Source organism: Gopherus flavomarginatus, chromosome 2 (genome assembly GCF_025201925.1).
Source record: "Gopherus flavomarginatus isolate rGopFla2 chromosome 2, rGopFla2.mat.asm, whole genome shotgun sequence".
Classification (NCBI taxonomy): Eukaryota; Metazoa; Chordata; order Testudines; family Testudinidae; genus Gopherus; species Gopherus flavomarginatus.
This window is the reverse complement of record NC_066618.1, coordinates 34,908,070-34,930,577: the sequence shown is the minus strand read 5'-3', so window position 1 is coordinate 34,930,577 and position 22,508 is coordinate 34,908,070. Positions and strand designations below refer to the sequence as shown.

At 43.4% G+C, this 22,508-nt stretch overlaps 1 protein-coding gene across 9 annotated transcripts in view; it reads right to left on the bottom strand.

Moving 5' to 3' along the window:
* ABI1 (abl interactor 1) overlaps positions 1–20,513 on the bottom strand; it is a 118,380-nt gene extending 97,867 nt beyond the window's left edge. For 4 of the 9 annotated variants that reach the window (XM_050939121.1, XM_050939123.1, XM_050939116.1 and 1 more), the window contains exon 1: positions 20,284–20,510. In XM_050939121.1, coding sequence (XP_050795078.1) covers positions 20,284–20,400 — 117 coding nt within the window. In that variant the 5' untranslated portion in view covers positions 20,401–20,510. Of the gene's footprint in view, positions 1–20,283 lie in introns of all 9 variants that reach the window. The other 5 variants (XM_050939120.1, XM_050939118.1, XM_050939122.1 and 2 more) reach the window with 3 other exon arrangements.
* Between the last annotated feature and the right edge of the window lie 1,995 nt (positions 20,514–22,508).

Sequence of the window (22,508 nt, the reverse complement as noted above, 5' to 3'; positions counted from 1 at the left end):
GATTGGCTCTAGTTTTTAAGATATGCTATTGGGTCAGTATATATGACCCTTGACTTGGGAATGGCGGAGGATAAGTGAGTTATAAAGGGAAGGGATCTCAATTTAAACCAGAAATGACTAAAGTACACCTTTGACTGGATCTATGAATAAATCTATGACTGGGGTTGGACAGTACTTGCTTTTTAGGCAAAACAATGAAAGATGCAATCTGAAGCTGGTATTGTGTCATACATGATATGAATTGCATCATGTTATTCCTAGAAGTCATGGATGATGCAATCATAACGAAGCTTACATCACTCTGCTGAACAAATTGCCCTATATCAGCTCTAGAAATCATACAGTGTCGTGCTCTCTTATTTGTCAGTGTTTGATTTTGCAAAGGGACACATTTCTGTTTAGCCAAAGTGAGCAGAGATGCCTCGTACTTGTGTGAACAGTGCAGATAACTTCTGCTATGTTTGTGGTGATGTGACTTTTGCATCACAAAAGCGCAATATAACCACTATGGTTAAGAAAGCCTATCACCTTTCTTTTGGCTGCAAAGTTGGAGATCAGGACAAGAGGTGGGCCCCACACATATGCTGCCACACTTGTGCAACAAATCTTCACCAGTGGTTGAACAGGAAAAGGAAATCTGCGCCTTTTGCAGTGCCAATGATTTGGAGAGAGCCAACAGATCATACCAGCAATTGTTACTTCTGCATGGTGCCTCCAGCTGGGAAAGGTGTGTCAAAGAAGAAAAAGTGGACTGTGCATTAGCCAAACATTCCATCAGCTATACGCCCAGTACCCCAAGGAGAAGGACTGCCGGTTCCCGATGCAGCAGAATCATTCTCACTTGAGTCAGACGAGGAAGAGGAAGAGGATTAAACTTCTGGTCCTGAACCATCAATCTCACAGGACCCACATTTTCTCCCATCCTCCTCCTCTGAACCACATCTCATAACACAAGGTGAGCTGAATGACCTTGTCAGGGATTTGGAACTACCCAAGAGTAAGGCAGAGCTGTTGGGCTCCAGACTACAGCAGTGGAATCTCCTGGCAGGCTATCAGGGCAAATGGAGCCCATCAATGCTTGCAGACTATTGCTGGACAGTGACAAGAGATGCTCCATTTAATGAATACAAGAGATAAGGCAAGAAGCGCCGAGTAGACACTGAATAGGACTAAACTATGTACAGAACAGTTTTTTGCCTTTTGTTTCATAATAAATTTTATTTATATAACCCTTTTGCTGATTTTTAAAGTGTTACATAAATAGGACAGGTGAAATATTATCAAGTAAAGCAACCATAAACACATGCAAAGACCTAGGTTTACAATTTATGATTAAAATTCTATCTACACCATATACAGACATAAAATGTAAAAACAAACATCTTAGAAACAGTAGCCAATCAGTTGTTTTAATTGTCATATTTGAATTCAGCACATCAAAATACATAATAAATATCACATTTTATCTCTGAAGCAGAAGACTTCTCAAAAATTGTAGACCAGTGTAGTATGTAGCACAATTTCTAGTTGTCCTCATTTGACTGGAGTTGGCAGGAAGGTGCATGTCAAAGAAACAGTAAATACACACTGACACAATAAAATTCTTGATATTTTGGTTACTGGGATCTGGTGTGCGCTGGGTCAGAGCCCACCCCCCAAACCCCTCCTGAAGTCGAACCCCTTACCCTGAGCCCCTGCCACACCCTTCCTGCACCCCAGCCCACTTCCCTGAGCACCCACTGCACCCCGACCCCCTTCCCTGAGCCCCCTACTGCACCTCTATCCCCTGCCCTGACCCACTGCCGCACCCATCACCCCTCCTGCACCTCACACCCAAACCCACTGCCCTGAGCTCCCTGCCGCACCCCGATCCCCTACAACATCCCTCCTTTACCCCAACCCACTAACCTGAGCCCCTTGCTGCACCCCTTGCCCCAACCCCCTGCCACACCCACACCCCCTGCCCTGAGCCCCTGCTGCACCCCTCATCCGTCCTGCACCCCCTGGGGACAGGGAGGGGATGGAGCTGGGGTGGGAAGAGGCAGGGCGGGGCTTCATGGAAGGGGTGGAGTTGGGGTGGGGCCAAGGGCAGTAGGGAGGAGTTGTCAGTAATGCGGCTCTCGGGCCAATGTACTAGTCCTTCTGTGGCCCTCGTGGACATTTGAGTTTGAGACCCCTGCATTAGAGCTTGACTTAGGCTGTCACACTGCTATCTCACAGTTATAAAAGTGCTATCCCATCCACACCAACAAAAAGAGCCCTTAAGTGTTAGAACAAGCGCCGCTAACCATGGCAGACATCTTTAACACCCTGTCTACACTGGAAGCAGGACTATGTTTTTGCAACCAGTCTGATACCTGTCAGCTCTGTGTTCTTGGGGAGTATCCAGCTTGTCTGACTCATGAAGGTCACCTCCCCCTCTCCCCAGCCTCTACTTGAACCAAAACCAATCAGAGGAAAGACTTACAGAAAGCAATGAAAAAACAATGGGAGACAACTAAACCCCTCCTGACAAGGGTGACAGGATTAAGACAACTCCTCAAGCCTCATCTGCTAGAAAGATGGGACAGGGAGGCATCTCTATTAGTATACAGAATGGAGAACAGAGATTCCAAGGCAAGAACCGCACTGAACTCTGGGACCAGAAAAGCAGGGAAGCATTGCATGATGGGGGAATCTCTGCCCCAGATGTTAACGAACTTATGCCTGCACACACCCAGCTCAGCAGTTATCAGACCAATTCTAGTGATGACTCCTTGATTGATTACCAAAATACTACTGCACCCTAACTGCATTTTGAGCTCCCCGGAAGGACCACCACCCATAGCTAGGAGTGATCAGCTCCCATTATCTAGCCCAGAGGTTGGCAACCTTTCAGAAGTGGTGTGCTGAGTCTTCCTTTATTCACTCTAATGTACGGTTTTGTGTGCCAGTAATACATTTTAATGTTTTTAGAGGGTCTCTTTCTATACGTCTATAATATATAACTAAACTATTGTATGTAAAGTCAATAAGGTTTGAAATGTTTAAGAAGCTTCATTTAAAATTAAATTAAAATGCAGAGCCCCCCAGATTGGTGGCCAGGACCCGGGCAGTGTGAGTGCCACTGAAAATCAGCTCGTCTGCCACCTTTGGCGCATGTACCATAGGTTGCCTACCCCTGATCCAGCCTAAAGAAAACCCTTGAGTCATTAGTTTACCCATAAACAAATCTAGTGTCCCCCCTGCCCTTGAACCATTGTTGTTTCCCTACAAAAAGAACACCCTACCTACACTCAAGCGTTCTGATGCATGGATCCAAACTCTGCATCAGTTCTACTGGGAGTCCATCTTCTCCTGACTGATTGTGCTGGGAGCTCTGCCTGTCTCCAGCACTCAGGAGCCTGAGCTACCTCCATCACCTGAGAATCCCGACCAGTTCAAGCTTCATGGAGTGGTGAGACCCCAGCTCTCTCTCTCCATTCTCTTTTTTACCTCAGGTATAACTTTTTAACCCAGACTTGTTTGATCAGATATAATGTAATCTTTTAAAATGTAACTTACGTTTGTTTAGGCTTTCCTTGTGTGGTTATCACTATTATTCAATAAATAATTTTTATGGTTAAGCCAGTTGCTTTGCTCCCCCTCTCTCTGAACTTTAATCTTGTGTGTTTTTGGCGTCCCCATTTACTCTGCAGCAACGCTCCTCTTACCTAAGCTAAAGATCCCTGTAGCATCCAAAAATACTGTGGAGTTTGCTCATCAAGTAGGTTACTATCAGAACAATTGTAACGTGAAAGTGAGGACAGAGATGTGCTGAACTTGTGACATATGAGGATGACAGCTTGGAAATGCTGCTCGACCCAGCCTGCTCAAGCTTACTCTATTCTGGTGCAGTACCTGTGGCATAAGGGGGCAGCTTGGAAGTGCCAATTGACCCGGTCCACTCAGACTTGCTCTGTTAATACAAGTGTATGTTCATCTGGTTCTGGGCTGGAGGAACATAGGTCCTGCAGGATAGCACCAGTGGGAGGGGACTTGCAGAAGGGAGAAGTAGAGCTCCATATGAAAACACAAGTGAAACAAGCAGCGCATTGATAGAATTACAGAACCCCCACTCCCCCAAAAGAGTAACTAATAAATGAACAGGCAAATCTGGTAACAAGTCTGACACTCATCTGTCTGGTTACAAACATGGATAAGTTGTGTTCAGACAAACAGCTTTCCCTCCCCCCTCACAGGACCACATCCCAACTATGCTGCAATATCTCTACAATCTGAGCAATGGCAATACAGCATCTCAGAGTATAGCATGCTCAAAGATCATGCACACAGGAGCACACTCTGGCCATGTGTCCTACTTCAAGAGATCTGGGAGTTCCTACCTACAAAGCAATGGGGGCGGGGGGGGGGGGGGGGGGGAGAACAAAAAAAATAACTGGAAAACAATGACAGGCCAGCCTAGGCTGCTGGCAAGGGTTAGCTACCACAGATAGAGAATATTATCTTGATGTGAATGGATGCAAGCCAGGCTGGTACCAAACAATTAAAATTAACCCATTACAAACTGTTACAGCTTTGTAAGCAGGGTTGTAGACTGGGAATAAGTGGCTATATTGGCAGCAAAATTAACTATACGGAAAATATCATCAAACCAAATCATAGGCTGGCATATTCTAAAACACACACTGGGTAGTATTAACATACAAATTAAGTACTACATAAAAGAGGGGAGAAAAAAAGAGACATTCCTATAAAACAAGTTCTTAACACTGAAAACGTACACAAAACAAAGCTGACAGGCAAGGATTTCAACACTCCCTCTCCTAACCACCTTTTATGAGTAAATCTTTGCCTTCCAGTTTTATATCTTGTCATTTCTGAAAGTAACCGGCAAAAACAGGTTTCTATGCTAGAGAACTGCTTCCTGTTCACAGGAAGGATTTTCTTGTTGTCATGGATGGCCAGAGACTCTGGGTATGCCTACACTTGCACTTCAAAGTGCTGCCACGGTAGCGCTTTGAAGTTTCGAGTGTGGTCCCAGCGCTGCACGCACTCCACATTCCTTACAGGTGTAGCTTGCAGCGCTAGGAGCCATGCTCCCAGTGCTGCGGCACTGTTTACACTGAGGCTTTACAGCACTGTATCTTGCAGTGCTCAGGGGAGTGTTTTTTTTCCCCACACTCCTGAGCGCAAAAGTTGCAGCGCTGTAAAGCGCCAGTGTAGCCATGGCCTCTGTTCACCAGCCTTCAAAAAGATGTATTTCCCTTCTAAATTTTTTATGGTTAATTTCCATTAAAAACCATTAATTAATATCTTCTGCTCATTCTCCTCCCCCTCACCCCCTTACCTACCTGTTATCAAACCACTCATGCTGACCCACCTCTACACATCACAAGAGAACTTTAAAATCATTTTTTACAGGACTGCCAGGTGTCACTAACATCTGCAGTACACACACACACACACCCCCCAAGCTTTTTATACTAAAAGCTTTTCCTTTGTCTGACAGTCTCAGGGTGGGGGGGTGGGGGAGTCAACACTGCAGCTGGGAGAGACACTCCCAGCCTGGACAGAGACTTGTGATAACATGGCTCGCACTAGCTCACTAAACTGTGGTGGAAACTCAGGCTCTCAAGCCTACCTGACTCCCCTAGGCTTCAGAGCCCGAGCTGCAACATCCACATAGCTATGTTTAGTATGCCAGCTTGAGCCTCGCTAGTGCAAGTCTGTCTACCCAGGCTGGAAGGCTTATTCCCAGCAATAGTGTGGGCATACCCTGGAAAACCCAGCTTTAACCAGTACATCCAAGTCTCCCCAGGCAGTGGACCTCTCTGTAGGCACTTACATTTCATCCACTAGCCTTCATCATGCCCCACTGCTTTTAGAACCTGGTAACTGGAGCAGCATGCAAACCCTGGCCAACAGTGATACATACCACTCAAACTCAGACTCAGACTCAAGGTCAGAAGGGACCATTATGATCATCTAGTCTGACCTCCTGCACAACTCAGACCACAGAATCTTACACACCCACTCCTGTAACAAACCCCTAACCTATGCCTGAGTTACTGAAGTCCTCAAATCGTGGTTTAAAGACCTCATGGTGCAGAGAATCCTCCAGCAAGTGACTCGTGCCCCACGCTACAGAGGAAGGTGAAAAACCTCCAGGGCCTCTGCCCATCTGCCCTGGAGGAAAATTCCTTCCCAACCCCAAGTATGCTGATCAGTTAAGACTCACCAGCCAAAGACACTGTGTTCAATTGCAGTATCTGGCATATCACCATGACAATGAGGTTCTAGATTGAGGAACTGAACATGGATAAATGAGAACAGAAAATGAGAAGGAGACTGTTCTAAATTCTACCCTACTCCTCCAAGGTTCTTATTACACATCAACTCTTGCCGGGCTACTCCACCCACCTCCTAGTCTCCATCTAGGACAGGGGTCGGCAACCTATGGCATGCGAGCCAATTTTGAGTGGCACGCAGCTGCCTGCCACAGTCCCAGCCCCACTTAGCCCCTCTGCCCACTACTCTCCCCCGAGGGGGCAGGAGGCAGAAGCTTGGTTCTGCAGCAGCCAAGCTTCTCCCTCCCCTGTTTCTTCCCCCAGCATGGTGCTTTCCTGCCCCACCCCCTCTCCTTCCCTGCACCAATCAGCTGATGGCCCTAGCGAGGGGGAGGCAGAGAGAGGTAGCACACAGCATGTGTGCAGCTCCGTGGAGGTAGAGACGGGGCCTTGGGGAAGGGGGTGGAACAGGGCAAAACTCTTCCAGCCCCCTGCCATGAGCAGCTCATGGCAGGGGGCTGGAGCACCCCCACAAGCCAAGCACCCCAGCCCTCTGCCCTGACCCCACACACACACACTCAGCCTTCTGCCCTGCATCCCCCATATCCCACAGCCCTCTGCCCTGAACCGCCCCACCCCAACACACCCAGCCTTCTGCCCTGCATCCCCACAGCCCCATCCCTCTGCCTTGAACCCCCTCCCCACAGCCTTCTGCCCTGACCCCCCAGCCCTCTGCCCTCACCCTTGAACCCCCACAGACCCCCAGCCTTCTGCCCTGCACCCCCCACACCCTCTCAGCCCTCTGCCCTGACCCTTGAACCACCACCACCACCCCCGCTGCCAGCCTAGGTGAACAGAACCCCAGGCTGGCAGCATAAGACCTGCATTTTAATTTAATTTTAAATGATGCTTCTTAAACATTTTGAAAACCTTGTTTACTTTACATACAATAGTTTAGTTGTATAACCGACTTAAGAAAAACAACCTTCTAAAAATGTTAAAATGTATTACTGACACGCGAAACCTTAAATTCGAGTGAATAAATGAAGACTTGGCACACCACTTCTGAAAGGTTGCCGACTCCTAATCTAGGAACTATCCAACAACCCCATAGATTCCCAGTCAGTGAAGTACTAGGTTAACCAGCTGCCTTGGTCCCCACTGGATCCCTTCCAACCCTTCATCATGTCTTGGGGCTGTGAGGGATAAAGCTCTTGGAATCCCCCACACTGTCTTCCATGCTTGGGGGTGGGGGAAAGAGACCAGCAACTTTTTCCTCAACAGCAGGAAATGTCACACATGGAACTGCACAAAACTCGGCAACTATGGTTTTGTTTTATTCAGCCCTTTGACTGTATAGCTGCACATTTGTTTTTGACTCTCTCTCTTCAGACCTCCTTCATTCATAACAAAATAGTACTTAAAGACTCTGGTCGTTTATCTTAACATGCTTTATGCACTAGTAACAATTATAAAGGAGCAGATTTTTTATTTTTATTTTTCTAAACTGACTGGTTCATGCACCACAGGTTCACTGACACACAGGACTGTGCTAGAGAGCTTTCATTGTTTTTCTTCTCCATCAGTGTATAATCAAAGGTCATGCTGTTTAAGAGCAAACAGGAATGGGATAAAAATCTACAATACCAGCTGTGTCATATATCAAGTGATATGGTTTCCATTAATACCAGAAACCCTACTGTGCACCCAAGTTGCAATTATATCTTTAATAATAGTGAATTTACCAGCCCTCATGCTCAAAGAGTTCTGGGCTCTAAAAATAAGGAGGCATCTCTTTTAGACTCTCAGCCTCAGACAGCACGCAGTCAAGTCTTCCACTTGGCAACTGTACTGCCTCAGCAATGAGTCTCAAGATTCCAAGAACAATGAACAGAGTGTAGCACAGAGAGACTCCAGTACATATTGCAATGGAAAATGCACTGAGGGAAATTTTATAAAGCCCTGCCCAATAGTAACGTTTTAGAGAGACATTCAAGGGATCCCAAATACCAAATCTGGTATCCCATGTTGTTTTAGGGAGCCCCTAAATGTTTTCTGAGCACTTCTGGAATAGCTAAAGCCAAAAACTTTTACATAGCAGTCTTCTATAGGTAAAAACATTAAAATAAAGAAATCCAACAACAGTAACTTATCAGGACTGGATCAGCCAAACCCGACTTGCAAATATCCCCTACCACTCAGGTTTCCAGGATATTTACCAGATAAGCCTATTAATCCGTTGCCTCTCTCTATTTAGCTGAGCCTGACATTTAGCCTCACATCTCAAACTACCAAGCCAGCCCAGTTGGTATAAGGATTCACAATGGAAATCCAAGCGAGCCAGAACCATATTGCATAAAATCCTTTTTGGATTAGTCTCAGCACTCTATTCTGTCAACACTTTCCCACTGAAACAAAGATATGGAATACTGTTCCTCCTGACACCACTCTCTCTCTCCCCTCGATGTTATACCTGAAAAGCCACTAACGAGTAGGATCATTACTTTCAGATCCTCCATAGCAAAACAAATGAAATCAAGGTAAGTTTTACTCTTAAGTCACTACCATCCCTTGGGCCAACAACAACAAAAGGAGTAACTGCCTAAGAAAAATGGATTTCTAGTAAATTGTTCCACCTTTGCACAAAATATTCCAAATATATGAAGATGTCTCTTAAAATGGAAAGTTTCCTCATAAAGGGTGATTTTGTACAGGTTTCGCTGTACATGAACAAACAAGCTCTCCACCAGTGCACCTTGTCTCTCAGTTTGCTCCTCAGGGTCCCTTTTGGTCATGTTGTTTCCATGCAAAGTCTGGACCCAACCTTATTCCTACACCACTTAAAATATATCACTTTAGAAGCTGCTGGCCCATGTGATGAGCTATTATTCAAATTCATGGTAGTAAAAACAGTTTGCCTCAAAGATGCCATGCAAAAACAGTCATAGAATTTAAACAGCATCCTAGCATGATTTATAGTTAAACAACAGCAGAGAGAGAGAGTAATTAAGAGAAAAAAGACAAGGGAGAAGATATTTCCAGATGAGATTTTAAAATGAAATGCAGAGTCAATGAGGTGCCTAGATACAAGAATGATGGTGAAAATACTGCACTGAAGCAACTGGAGGGCAGTAGGAAGAGAGAGTCCATGAGGCAGGCTATAGTCAATTCATGGAAGGTTTTAAAAATGGACAGCAAAGCTAAGATAGAGCCTGATATTAACTTATCCTGTAAGCTCTAGGGGACAAGGATTTCATTTGTTCTGTGTTTGTACAGCACTTAGCATTAGGACCACCAAAAATAATGTTACATTGAACTCTGGTGCGTATCCATGTAAATGTAGCATTTCAGTTTAGAAGCCTGCTCCCTGTAAGTACTGAGAAGCATCTCTACTTAGTTCACTAAAATATGTAGTGTATTTTACTCTCATTTGGCTCTGCAGATATACTATAGCTATGAAAAAGCAGGTGGACAGCACATCTTCAAAACAGAATTCTTAACTGTGGCCCAGTTGCAAAAAACTTTATTGTTGAGAAGGCTTAAGCCAGGAGAAACCCAATTTAACTTTCTGATTCCACGCTAATTTTTCAAAGCTAGCAATTAGAAAAGGCATTTAAAAAAAAAAAAACTTATGTATGGAACAGGTTTGAACTGAAGTCACTGAAACAATAAATATGGTGCTCCAAATAGGAATTTAATAAATAGTGATTTTTTTCAACTGCACTAAATTTTTGTAAGACTAGCCACCATGTTAGTTGTTACTAATTACATCTCATGCCAATATATGTTATAGTACTTTGATGTACAAGTCTTGGAATTTGTCTAACTCAAGGCTTAATTTTTTCGCTAAAATATTGCAAGTTGGGCCAAGATACCTAAGAATACCTACCCATTTTTATAATACTTACACAATATAGTAACAAGTTTATATCTGTAGCCCACTGTTGATAAGAAATTATTCTCAGAGGGCTCCTGTTGATACTAAGGAATTACTACTGCTAAAGAGTGTTTAATGATAAATGCCCCTGAAACTGTTTTCCCAGGGGTATCATTTCATTGTCTGATAATCTTTCAGAGCAATGCAAAATTTCTGCTGAGGGATAGAGTAATGGGGGCTATTGAGGGGAGGGGAGGGGAGGGAACCCTCTGAGCACAGTACTAAGTCAAAACAATTGGATTCTGTTCCTAAATCTGCCAGTGAGTCCCTGCATGACCTCAGCTTCTTATCCTCTCTCTGCCTCCACTTATTCATCTGTGAAGTGATTATAATTCACCCTACCAAGAAGAGGTAATGGGAGATTTCATTAGTGTTATCTAAAGCCTCTGCTCAAATGCGATTGTAAGATCTGTAACTTGTATCATTAAGTATCAGAGGGGTAGCTGTGTTAGTCTGGATCTGTAAAAGCGGCAGAGTTCTGTGGCACCTTATAGACTAACAAACGTATTGGAGCATGAGCATCCAATGAAGTGGGTATTCACCCACGAAAGTTCATGCTCCAATACATTTGTTAGTCTATAAGGTGCCACAGAACTCTTTAAGCTTGTATCATTAAATTCTGCAACTTTTCTGCAGACTTTGTAACATCAGTTATTGTTAGTACAGCCTTTTAAGTTTTGCAACCTTGGCAAGCTCTGTAACCTTTTCAAGTTACCACTTGTATGAACTTCCAAGCTTTGTAATAGCCCATCATGCAATCAGAGAGAGTATGAACAAGGGAGTGTGTGGGGAAGACAAGGGAGTGTATGTGGGACTGAGCAGAGAGGAACTGCAAGGAGAAGAGACCTGGAGCCAGGAGCGCCTGATATAATCTGCCCTGAGAAGGCAATCAGGGGGTGCTGTAAAAAAAGAAGAGCCTGGTATACATGAAAGAAACTGGTCTGGGAATGCTTCTCGGTGACGGACACAGAAGAAAAAAAACTCAGTGTGTGAGACAGGAGCCGCTCAGTTCCAGAAGAAGGAAGGCATGCACACAAGCTGCTGCTCCTTGACCTGCTCACCAGCCTGGATTCATGACTACAGGTGGACACACCAGATCTACCATGCTTTGGCTTCTTGGCTTCCATGCTGTCTCCGGTAACTCTCCACCTGTGTAAGTGTGTGGGTACACAAGGGTATGAATGTTGTGAATGAGTGTGTATGAGCTCCATCTCTTTTCTACCTGATGCAACAGCAGCATTGTAATAAAACTAAATACAAGTGTGACCTTGGGTTGGTTTTCAGGGGAACTGAGGTAACAACTGGTACTTATAAAACTTCAGTGTTGGAATGACTGGCATTATACAGGTACATATTTTGTTTATAGACTCATAGGTCAGAAGGGACCAATATGATCATCTAGTCTGACCTCCTGCACAAGGCAGGCCACAGAACCCCACCCATCCAATTTTATAACAACTCCTAACCCAGGACTGAGTTATTGAAATCCTCAAAATTGGTTTGAAGACCTCAAGCTGCAGAGAATCCACCAGCAAGCGACCCGTGCCCCTGCTTATTAAGTTATTTACTTATTACATTTTCTCTATTCATCACCCATATCTTTCCCCATCCCCTTCCACACATTTCATTTCTGCTGGTACTCAACACCAGACCATTTCCACACATCTCTAGCCTCACCACACAACTTTCAGAAGTAATATTCATACTCTGAATCCACACCCCAGTTTCATTCCCATCCTAAAAGGCTCTGAGCCTCAGTGTCCTTCCCTCAGGCTCTGGAGGTAAAGGGCAGGACTGATTCCCTCTTTCACTCAGCATTCCTCTTTCCTCCAACATTTCAGTACTACCAACTACACCAACTTCAGTGCTCCAGCTCCTTCCAGCCTTGGGAGCAAAGTATCAAGCTAAGCCTTTGATATGTTTTTTACTAAGCCTCTGTGTTTCAAATCCCCTCTCCAGAGCATCTCCTGCAGCAGAGGTAGCAGATCCTAACCCCATTGAAAAATGAGTTGAATTTGCTTTGCCTGGTAATAGCAGAGAATTATTAGGTGGAGACGCACAGACATAACCCTTACTGAAGTGGCAATCGGACAGTACTGGACAGAAGTGGAAATCTTGCCACCCCACTTCAAATACATTTAGAAGAGCAAGTATAAACATTTCAAGTTTGTGACAACTGGTCCATGATCTGAACCAGTCCTCCTTAAAGAAAAAAAACTAAAAAAAAAACCACAAAATGATCATGCTATATTTAGAGAAGCGGTTCCTGTGCATGCTAAATAACTACATAAATATTTAATAAAAACTACACTATGGCCATATTGCTCATGTCCACTTTAGAACTGTATGCATTCAACCATGTTTTGCAAAAACGCAGACTCTCACTGACACGAGGAGCCATTACATCTGCTAGGCCAATAATCCACATTTAAAAAAAAAAAAAAACCCACCAAATAAGTTCTTTACAAGACATAGATTACTATAATGTATGTTCTCATTTAATACTTAGGCAAGGAATGTTTTGTCCTGTTTCATATCCCCTCTAAAAAGATTTTGCACACAGTACAACAGGCATTTTTTTTTTAAAAATGCAGGTACTTCAATTTAAGCCACATGAAGGATTCCTGGAGTTGGGTCTTGGACATTGCACCTTGTTCTGAGACTCCCACATCTTTTATAATATATATGTGCTGAACAGTTAAGTGTAATGGAAAGTGGATTGTTTTGTCTTACTGTAACACACTGAGAGTCTACAATAAGTCAATTTACTTTTGCCCTTTAACCATTTTTGAAAACCATGAATATAAATCTATGAACTCAAAAATAGTTCAGAAGTTCTCAGAATGTACAAGATTTGTATTAATGATTAAGAAGTTTATCCCTTTAAAACAGGAGTTTTGATACAGAAAATTACCTAAGTGAACTTCACTGTACTGAAATAAAAACTGTGCCATGTTCCATTCTTTCAAGCAAAGCAAGTCTGGCATGAGGTCACCCACACCAAAAAGAAGAGAACAAATACAAGAACAAGAGTTAGATGACTTTAGGAAGAACGTATCTACTGCGTCTCTCTTTGTTAAAGAACTGTGGAACATCTCAATCACATCAGACCTTCCATACCAATACACACATCCCACCAGAAGGATAGGACATTTGACCTGTACAGTTTTTTCCCCCAACGTAACATCTATCTTCCCCCCTTCCTCCCCACCCACCCCAAGCAGGAAGGAAACCTCCAATTTCCTCCAGTAGGGTGAATTCCAAGGGTCAATCTAAAAAAACTATGCCCTTGTTTCTCCCTTTCTTCCAGAATAGCTCAGTCAGCTTAGCATGAACTATGGTTTCCACATACCAGACGTGAAGTTAAAGCAGGAAACACCACATCCAAAAAGGCACATTTAAGCAATTCAGCACATACTTCCTCAAAGTCTCATGTTTATTATTTACGAAATTGACTTCTAAAAGCTAGATAGAGTCCATTCACAAAAAATAAAAAAAAGTGACTCCAGCATGAAAAAGCTCAGAATAATCATCATTTACAAGATTCACATGGTATTTCAAGCCATTAGTTTAGAGGCTCTGAATGTGATCTTAAAAAAAAAAAATAAAAAAAAATCACATTTGACTTAATTACTAGATGTTCCCACAGCAGTCTAACAGAAAAGCACTGAAGCAAACAATTCAGCTGTCTGCACTTAACCAGACCATGAGATAAGTACTGTTCCACTGTCTTGACTTAAACTGTCAGCGTTTACAATCAGTATTTCATAGACCAGGGGTAGGCAACCTATGGCATGCGTGCCGAAGGAGGCACGTAAGTTGATTTTCAGAGGCACTCACACTGCCGGGTTCTGGCCACCGGTCCGGGGGGCTCTGCATTTTAATTTAATTTTAAATGAAGCTTCTTAAACATTCTTATTTACTTTACATACAACAATAGTTTAGTTATATATTATAGACTTCTAGAAAGAGACCTTTTAAAAACATTAAAATGTATTACTGGCACACAAAACCTTAGAGTGAATAAATGAAGACTCCGCACACCACTTCTGAAAGGTTGCCGACCCCTGTTATAGACCCATTACAGAAGGAAACTCACTACATTAGTTCTTGTACTGCAATCAAGTGCAGCAACTCAAAAGAAGATGTCAACAAAACACTGAAGACCACAGCTTCCTTTATCATTTCTATTTTTCATCGCCACACCCAATAAGCAAGTTATTGCAGATATATTCACTAAAGCTAAGCAATAAAGCCCAGACAGACTAGAAACTGCGAGAGACATCTACGGTAAGTTAGTATTTCTAATTGAGGAGCTAGACAGTTTTGATTCTGAGTACTTTTTAACTCTGTATGTTATTTCTATATTGTGTTGCCAAAGAAGGATTTCACCACAATCACAATCCCCAAATTGCTACATAACACCACAAATATTTGCGCAGTTTAATAGCAGTCATGATGGATTATGGGAAAGGGAACAGTATCAAAAACTGAGGCTTGTCTTTTAATTTATGCCTTCACTGCAAAAAAAAAAAAAAAAAAAGAGCGTGTTCTTAACTCATGTTAGCTAACTCAGATTCAAACAGTAGGGAAGACATGGCAACAATGTTTAACTCTGGTTAGCAGCTAAATTAAATCCTATAGGGGATCCTGGAGTTGAACTCAAGTTGCTAACCCTAGTTGCTGTGTTTTACTGTTAACGTGTGTGTTTTTAATTTAACCCAACTTTTTTTTTAAAAGGGGGGAGGGTTATTGGTGGTTTTTGGTTTGGTTTTTTTTTGGGGGGGGAAGGGGGTACACAATGAAGGCAAACCCTTTAGGGTTGCCAGGCGTCTGGTCAAAAAGGGACTCTGGCAGTGCCAGTCAGCACCACTGACTGGGCTATTAAAAGTCCGGTCAGCGGAGCTAAGGCAGGTTCCCTGCCTGCCCTGGCTCTGCATAGCTCCCAGAAGCAGTGGCATCTCCCTGTGGCCCCTAAGCACAGGGAGTCTCTGTGGACTGCCCCCACCCAGAATGCCAACTCCACAGCTCCTATTGGTCAGGAACCATGGCCAATGGGAGCTGTGGGGGCCATCACTCCACCTAGGAGCCAGAGGAATGTATCATCCACTTCCAGGAACCACCTGAGGTAATTGCTGCTCAGAGCCTGCACCTCCCCACATACCAAAACTCCTCCCCCCCATAAGCCCACACTCCTTCATGCACTCCAAACCCCTCGGCACCAGCCCAGAGCCCTCTCCTATACCCCAAGCCCCTCTTCCCCAGTCCCACCCTAGAGCCCACACCCCCAGTTGGCACCTGCATCCCCACCCCCTGTCTCAGCCCAGAGAACCCTCTCACTCTGAACTCCTCAGTCCCAGCCTGGAGCCCCCTCCTGCACCCCAAACTCCTCATCACCAGCCCCACCCCAGAGTCTGCACCTCTAGACGGAGCCCTCATTCCTCCCGCACTCCATCCCCATCCCAGCCTGGCAAAAGTGAGTGAGGATGGGGGAGAGCAAGCAACAGAGGGAGAGGGAATGAAGGGAGTAGGGGGTGAGCACTCAGACGGGGCAGGATGGGGTGTTTGGTTTTCTGCAATTAGAAAATTGGCAACCTTAGCTTGGGAGTTACCAAGGAGTGCCAAATCTTTCTCTCTCATTCATATCATACAGCACATCATTATTAAACATCTTCACAAGCAAAATGTCCCCTTTTCTAGCTTGCTACCTATCATAAAACTAATGATGGCATGTGTATTAAAGTAAACAAATTCCAACATAACACTAAGAGGCAATTTAGGTAACTAAAAACAAGATTTGATCCCCAAGCAGCTATTTGTATTAAGATAGTTCCTTTCACAAGGAGAGGCAAGACAACGCATAGCCAATGGAAGAATCAAAGCCTCATCTTTAAAGTTATTATAAACCATTTATTAGCTTGCCACGTCTCCTCGATCAGTGGTCTCAATGAGGGGCATGTCAACTCATCTAGATATTTGCCCAGTTTTACAACAGGCTACATGAAAAGCCCTAGTGAAGTCAGTACAAACTAAAATGTCATACAATGATTTCTTTATACTGCTCTATATAGTACACCTCTACCCCGATATAACGCAACGCAATATAACACAAATTCGGACATTACGCAGTAAATCACTGCTTGGGGGGGGGGCTGCACACTCTGGCAGATCAAAGCAAGTTTGATATAGCATGGTTTCACCTATAACAAGATTTTCTGGCTCCTGAGGACCACTTTATATCAGGGTAGAGGTGTATTTCAGTTTCTTTCAACCTGGAGGTCATGATTTATTTTAAAATTATATGGTAAAAATGAGAAAGTAAGCAATTTCAGTAATAGTAGGCAGTGACACTTTTGTATTTCTATGTCTGATTTTGTAAGCTAGTAGTTTAAGTGAGATGAAACTTGGGGTATGCAAGACAAAGCCTTCTGAAAGGGGTACAGTACTCTGGAAAGTTTGAGAACTGTGGTTATAGATCAGATACTACATTTCTAGCTGTTTCCAAATCACTAACATCTCCAAGCATAACCAGAAGTTTAAGATACATTTTAAATCTAGTTACAAATTAAAACGAGTAATGTAACAGTTATTTATATATAGTTTCCCACTAATCAAATCTTTAACCCCCTCCTCCCCCCAACATTTATAATAAGAGGTAGTTGATGCTACTTCTACATTCAGTGTCTTTTCCCTTTTCTCTCCCCAACAGTCACCACACTAAAATTTCCTTTTAGTATTTTGAATCTTCTCCTAACCTCATTGGCTCCTTTCAGTGCCGTCTCACAGCATTCCTCTTCCTTCCTTCCTATCAGATAACCAGCATATACACGGCCTGGTGGACTAGATACATTACTCTCTGGATTTCTGCTTTGTTGTTGTTTGTTTCACTGCACATGGTAGCCAGTAGCAATTTCTCAGTTCCTCATAGCATTGACATCCAAAGATTAGCATCAGCTGTTGAGGGCAAAGTAGGAAGGAGAGAAAGGGAGGGGACTAGAAATTAAGCCTAGTTGTTCCAGACTTAAATATACAGGCATTTTCAATACATATACAATTTCAAAAGACTTTACTGATTTTTTTCCTCTGTAATCTTATAAAAGGTTACGTTCTTGCCACAGTGAAGGAACAATGCAAGACATCAAAATTGAGAACATCCATCAAAAGAAGTGTTTGCAACAATATTTGTGCACTTTGGTCAAAAGGGCTGTCAGACATACTGTACAAAAAGCAGAGGAGGTGGCAAGAGAGAAACACCTTCTGCACTAAGCAGCACAATGTTGTTCTCTAAAAAATTGAGATTTCTAATAGAGATACCAGTAGTCATGGTTCTAAGAGCCTGGTTTGTGTCAGTTAAACATACATAAAGCCAAATTATAAAGCATCTCATTTTTGAAGCGTTTTAAACGCTGTACTTAATGTATAGTTCTCTCATCTTGATCTGCTCTGCCTTTTCCTGGCAATATCTAGGGCAGTTGGGAGCAATAGCTACCTAGTTCTAAAAATACTATTTGTATTAAGTACCATTGAATTGACAAACACCATGTTTTGTTTTGATAGCTCCCCATTCTCACAACCCTACACCGCCTTGTGTGCTGCATCCTCTAATTCTGTGGCAGCCCCTCCTTCCCCCCCTCCCATCCCCCAACACTGACACTACTGTTCCAGGAGACTGATTGTAAATTATATCTACACTACTCCAACTATAGAACAGGTGCCTTTACACAACCACTGGAAAACTATTTGCACTAAAAATCAGATAAGTATCATTTCATTTACCACTTTTAATGAATTGGGCTGAACCTACACAGAATACAAACTAAGTATACAATCCACAAAACTATGACTAAACTCCTGTTTATTCACCTCAGTATATACTGCTTCCTTCCAACAGAGATATATACAGCTGTATGCGGACAAACTAAAATATACTGTTTCTGTATACAGTCGACCTTGATTCTTAAGTATCAGAGGGGTAGCCGTGTTAGTCTGGATCTGTAAAAGCAGCAAAGAATCCTGTGGCACCTTATAGACTAACAGACGTTTTGGAGCATGAGCTTTCGTGGGTGAATGCATCTGAGGAAGTGGGTATTCACCCACGAAAGCTCATGCTCCAAAACGTCTGTTAGTCTATAAGGTGCCACAGAATTCTTTGCTGCTTTTACTTGATTCTTAAGATGATTCTTGGTCAGATAGATTTCAAATGACTGATGAGGACATGACTCTTAAGTTAGTTTTTTTTTTTTTAAACTGTGATGTTTAAGACTATTTGAAAGCAACATGTAATGCCAGAAAGATTCTCCACAACGCTCCTGAAATATTTTAAAAAAAAGTTGACAGGTCAAAACGTGCTGAAATTACCACACTAGTGTTTGTCATATTTCCCATGAGTAAACCCAAATGTAACCTCGCCTCTTTGAATCATTTATATAACCAGCTTTCTTTGGGTGGAGCAAGTAACTGAAGAATAAAAACAGTTCAACCCTTATCGCCTCAGAATGTGAAAAGGATCTAAATCCTTCCCAAAACAAACACTGATTTGCTACCTCAATTTTCATTCAAATATCAACAGCACTGCCTCACATTTTGAAAAAAAGAGTAATTTACAAAGAGACATTGAGGGATATTTAAAGTTTGGTAAAACCACCAAATTACTGTTCCACTTGCACAGATAAAACAGTCTGCCAGTTTCAGACAAATGCTAAATATTAAGACATTAAAAAACTACATTAACTAAAAGGTTAAACCTAGTCCCAGCCATTGGTATATTACAGTCAATAGGTTTATTTACATTATAAGGAGGAGCCATAAAATTAGAATGCATAATTTTTAATTCTCTTTTCTTAAGAAAGTTTGTCCATGAACTATATTGGGCATCTGGGAAGAGCTCTGTGTCTACTCCAATCCAGGTGTATGCACACAATTATATTCAGATTTATACAGATTACTACTATGAAAATACTTTTAAAGGCCAAATTAAAATATACTTAAAGTAACCACACACACAAGAGAGTTAAAAAAAAGGTTAGGAAACACTGAACAGGCTGGTGAAGAATTCTCCTAATTAATTGAAAGATACAAGACAAGTGAATCAGGTTGTATCTTGCAGCAAGAGAGACCCAGTTTAAAAATATTGCTATAGGATGTTTGAATTATGAAGCAAGCAGCCCTGCCCTCTCAGAAGGAGAAACTGCCATGCTGAAATACCATATCATGCTTTCACATTACTGTCTATACACATGCAAACTGTTAATTTTAACAATTCAGGATCGCCAGTGCAGAATGCCAGGAACGTAATTCACTTAGTCTTAGTGAGAATTAAATGTGAAATATTAAATAAACAATTTCCACTTGGATTGTTATATGTTGTTTATGTGGGGGGGGGGGAAGAACTGTCCCTCCTCCCATAACATACAAACATAATTCTGCATTTGTCAATTGTATTTCAACACTACCCAGAATTCAGTATTTGCCAACCTCACTCTTAAATCCTTTCTGAAATTCACCTCTTCACACACTTAACAGGGATGGAAAATACACCCCGAAAAGGTAAAAAAAAAAAAAAAAAAAAAAGGTGATGCCTAGGTCTCTATTTCAAGTAACCCACGAAGCCAGCACTTCAGGGATTTTTTTTTTTTTTAATGGTTGAGCCAAGCTGCAAAGGGGGTGGGGGGAGAAGAGAAGAGGAGGGTTGAGGAATTCGGTCTGAAACAGGCACACATGCAGATTTACAAGCCCTTCATAAGAGGCATGTACAATCTACCCTCTCCCCACCCCGGGGAGATCTGGGCGCTGTGAGTCACAATAAATAAATTAAAGAGACACACCCTCTGTGCTGAACTGACAGAACAGTCACCCCCCCTTCCCAGACACAGGCGCGGGGGGACGGGATTTGGCTACAAAGTTGAAATGCAAAGGGAAGGGAGGAGGTATCAGGGCGGCTCAGCAGAGGCGGCTGCCGGGCGATACAGTGTCTCGGAGGCTCCCCCGGCTGTTGCAACATTCGCTGCCCACTTCCTGCACCCGCCAGCAGCGCCTCCCTTCTCGCCTGCCGCGGGGCGCCCGGCGCGGCGCGCTCACCTGGATGTAGTTGTTCTCGCAGTAGTCGGCCACGCGGGTGAGGTTCTGGTAGCTCTCGAGCAGCGCCCGCTTGCCTGAAGGGATTTCCTCCTCTAGCAGCATCTGCAGCTCTGCCATTTTCCACCCCTCCGCATCGCTTCCTCTTGCATTAAAGAAACAGCGGCGGCGGCGAGCCCACACAGCCCGCCTGGTATTGTGGGATTCCTCCTCGCCTCGCTTTCGTCAGGCCGCCGTCCTTGCCCCACCCACCCCGACGTGCTCGCCGCACTGCACGCTGGGAGTTGTAGTCTGCGCTAGGCCTACCCCGCTGCGATTGAGTTTCTGGTCTGCGCATGCAGTTGGCAGAGCTGGGCGGATGGAGGCTGGGGATGGTTACCCGAAAAGGCCAGGCCCTGGCTGATAGACTGAGCCTTGTGGGCACTTACTAGGGTGACCAGATGGCCTGATTTTATAGGAACAGTCCTGATTTTTGGGTCATTTTCTTATATGGGCTCTTATTACCCCCTCCCACCTGCATCCTGTTTTTTCGCACTTGTTGTCTGGTCAGCCTAGCACTTACACTGATAGTTTCTCACCAGAGGAAGAGCTGCCAGCCTCGCTCATTTCCACCGGCTTCAGTTCAAAGCATGGTAGGGCCTGGCTGGGCTCTGCAACAATGGGAAATGAAAACAGCAGCGAGCGAGCGAGCTCCTCAGTGTCTGGCCAAGAGCCTCTCTGTATTACAGCATGGGGAGAGACAAAAGGGCCACTGCTGAGGCTGACTATAAGATAGTGAAACACCTTCCTCTCATCCAACCCTCTCTTATCCACCTCGTCTTCTGGCCTCACTAGATTAGACCTTTTTCAAGCAGACTTTGAGTGAGTGTTTCTTCAACAGCTGCTTTACTTTCACTTCATGCTGATTGCCCTCTGTGCTGCAGGGAACTTCAAACAGTTCAGGGGATGGTTCAGTCTCAAGGCCTATTCAGAGCCATTGGCTTCTATGTAGAAACTGCCAGCAAGGATGACAATTAGTGACAATTGTGATAATACTCAGAATGAATATAGTGCTTTTCAGCAGTAGATCTGAAGGAACTGTACTGAAGTTGTGTAGGATGGAGCTAGTACTCTGTTGGAAATTAAAGTACACTGAAACAGCAAACAAACAAAAAGAGTTCCTGACTAATAGTAATAACAATGAATAAAATTAGCATTCATATGGTTCTTTTTCTAAGTAGCACTTAAAATACTAAACAGAGGTTAATATGTTATTTTTGCCCCTCTTTTAGCCCATGAGGTTAGCCAATATTTGGGGCCTTGATGCTGGGATATCCCTCTTAAGAAGATAAATTAATTGTGTGAGTCAGGTATTTCTATGATGCAATCCTGTTTTTTTCCAAAGAATGTGCACAAAGCTTTGTTTCTATGAATACAGTAGGAATAAACAACAAGCAGTTTCCTTGCTCAAAAATCCAAGTTGGACCTTTCAGCGAGTACCATGCCCAAAAGAAGCAGCATCACTCAGCTTTCTTGGGGCCACATTCAGTACTGTTTCTCTCACTTTCTGCAGGCTGTCTTTTGCATGTAGCAGCAACTAATCAATCCCTACCCCTGTATTTTACCATCAATATCAGGGAAAGCCCTTAGATGTCACAGCTCAGCTGATCGGCCTTGCAATGCAGTCTGTTGCCTTAGATGGTGGCTTCCTGTTGTTTCCAGCTATCACTATAAAAAGGGCACTTAATCACTCCTTCAGCCTGAAAGAAAAGAGATTACCACATCCCTCAGCTTTAACAAAGCTTGGTATTGTCTACAGATCAAGACTGCTTGATGGCAGCCATTCACACTTTTCAGCATAACACTATTGTTGCTCCTTTTTCTGGTATCAGTGTCCTGTTCTGACATAGCGTTGCCCTTGTGCCAAAAGTTAGAAGACATCTAGGGACATGCAGGTTGACTTTACAAATGTAAGAGAAATCCATGATGTGAGGTCTGGATATATTTAGATTAAAGCGGTATGAGTGAAATGAGGTAGTTAGAGAGCAGGCAGGGCAATCACAGCTTCTAGGAATCCTAGCCCAACACCAATGCCCAGCTGATTCCGAGAGAACAACCTGTGCCTCAAGAATGTACATTAGTCAGAGCTCACAGCAAAAAGTGTCACAACAGTTTCCTTTCTCCCTAATCTGCCTCTATGCAGAAAAAAACCTTGCACGACCCAACACTACCAACAACACAGCATGTCT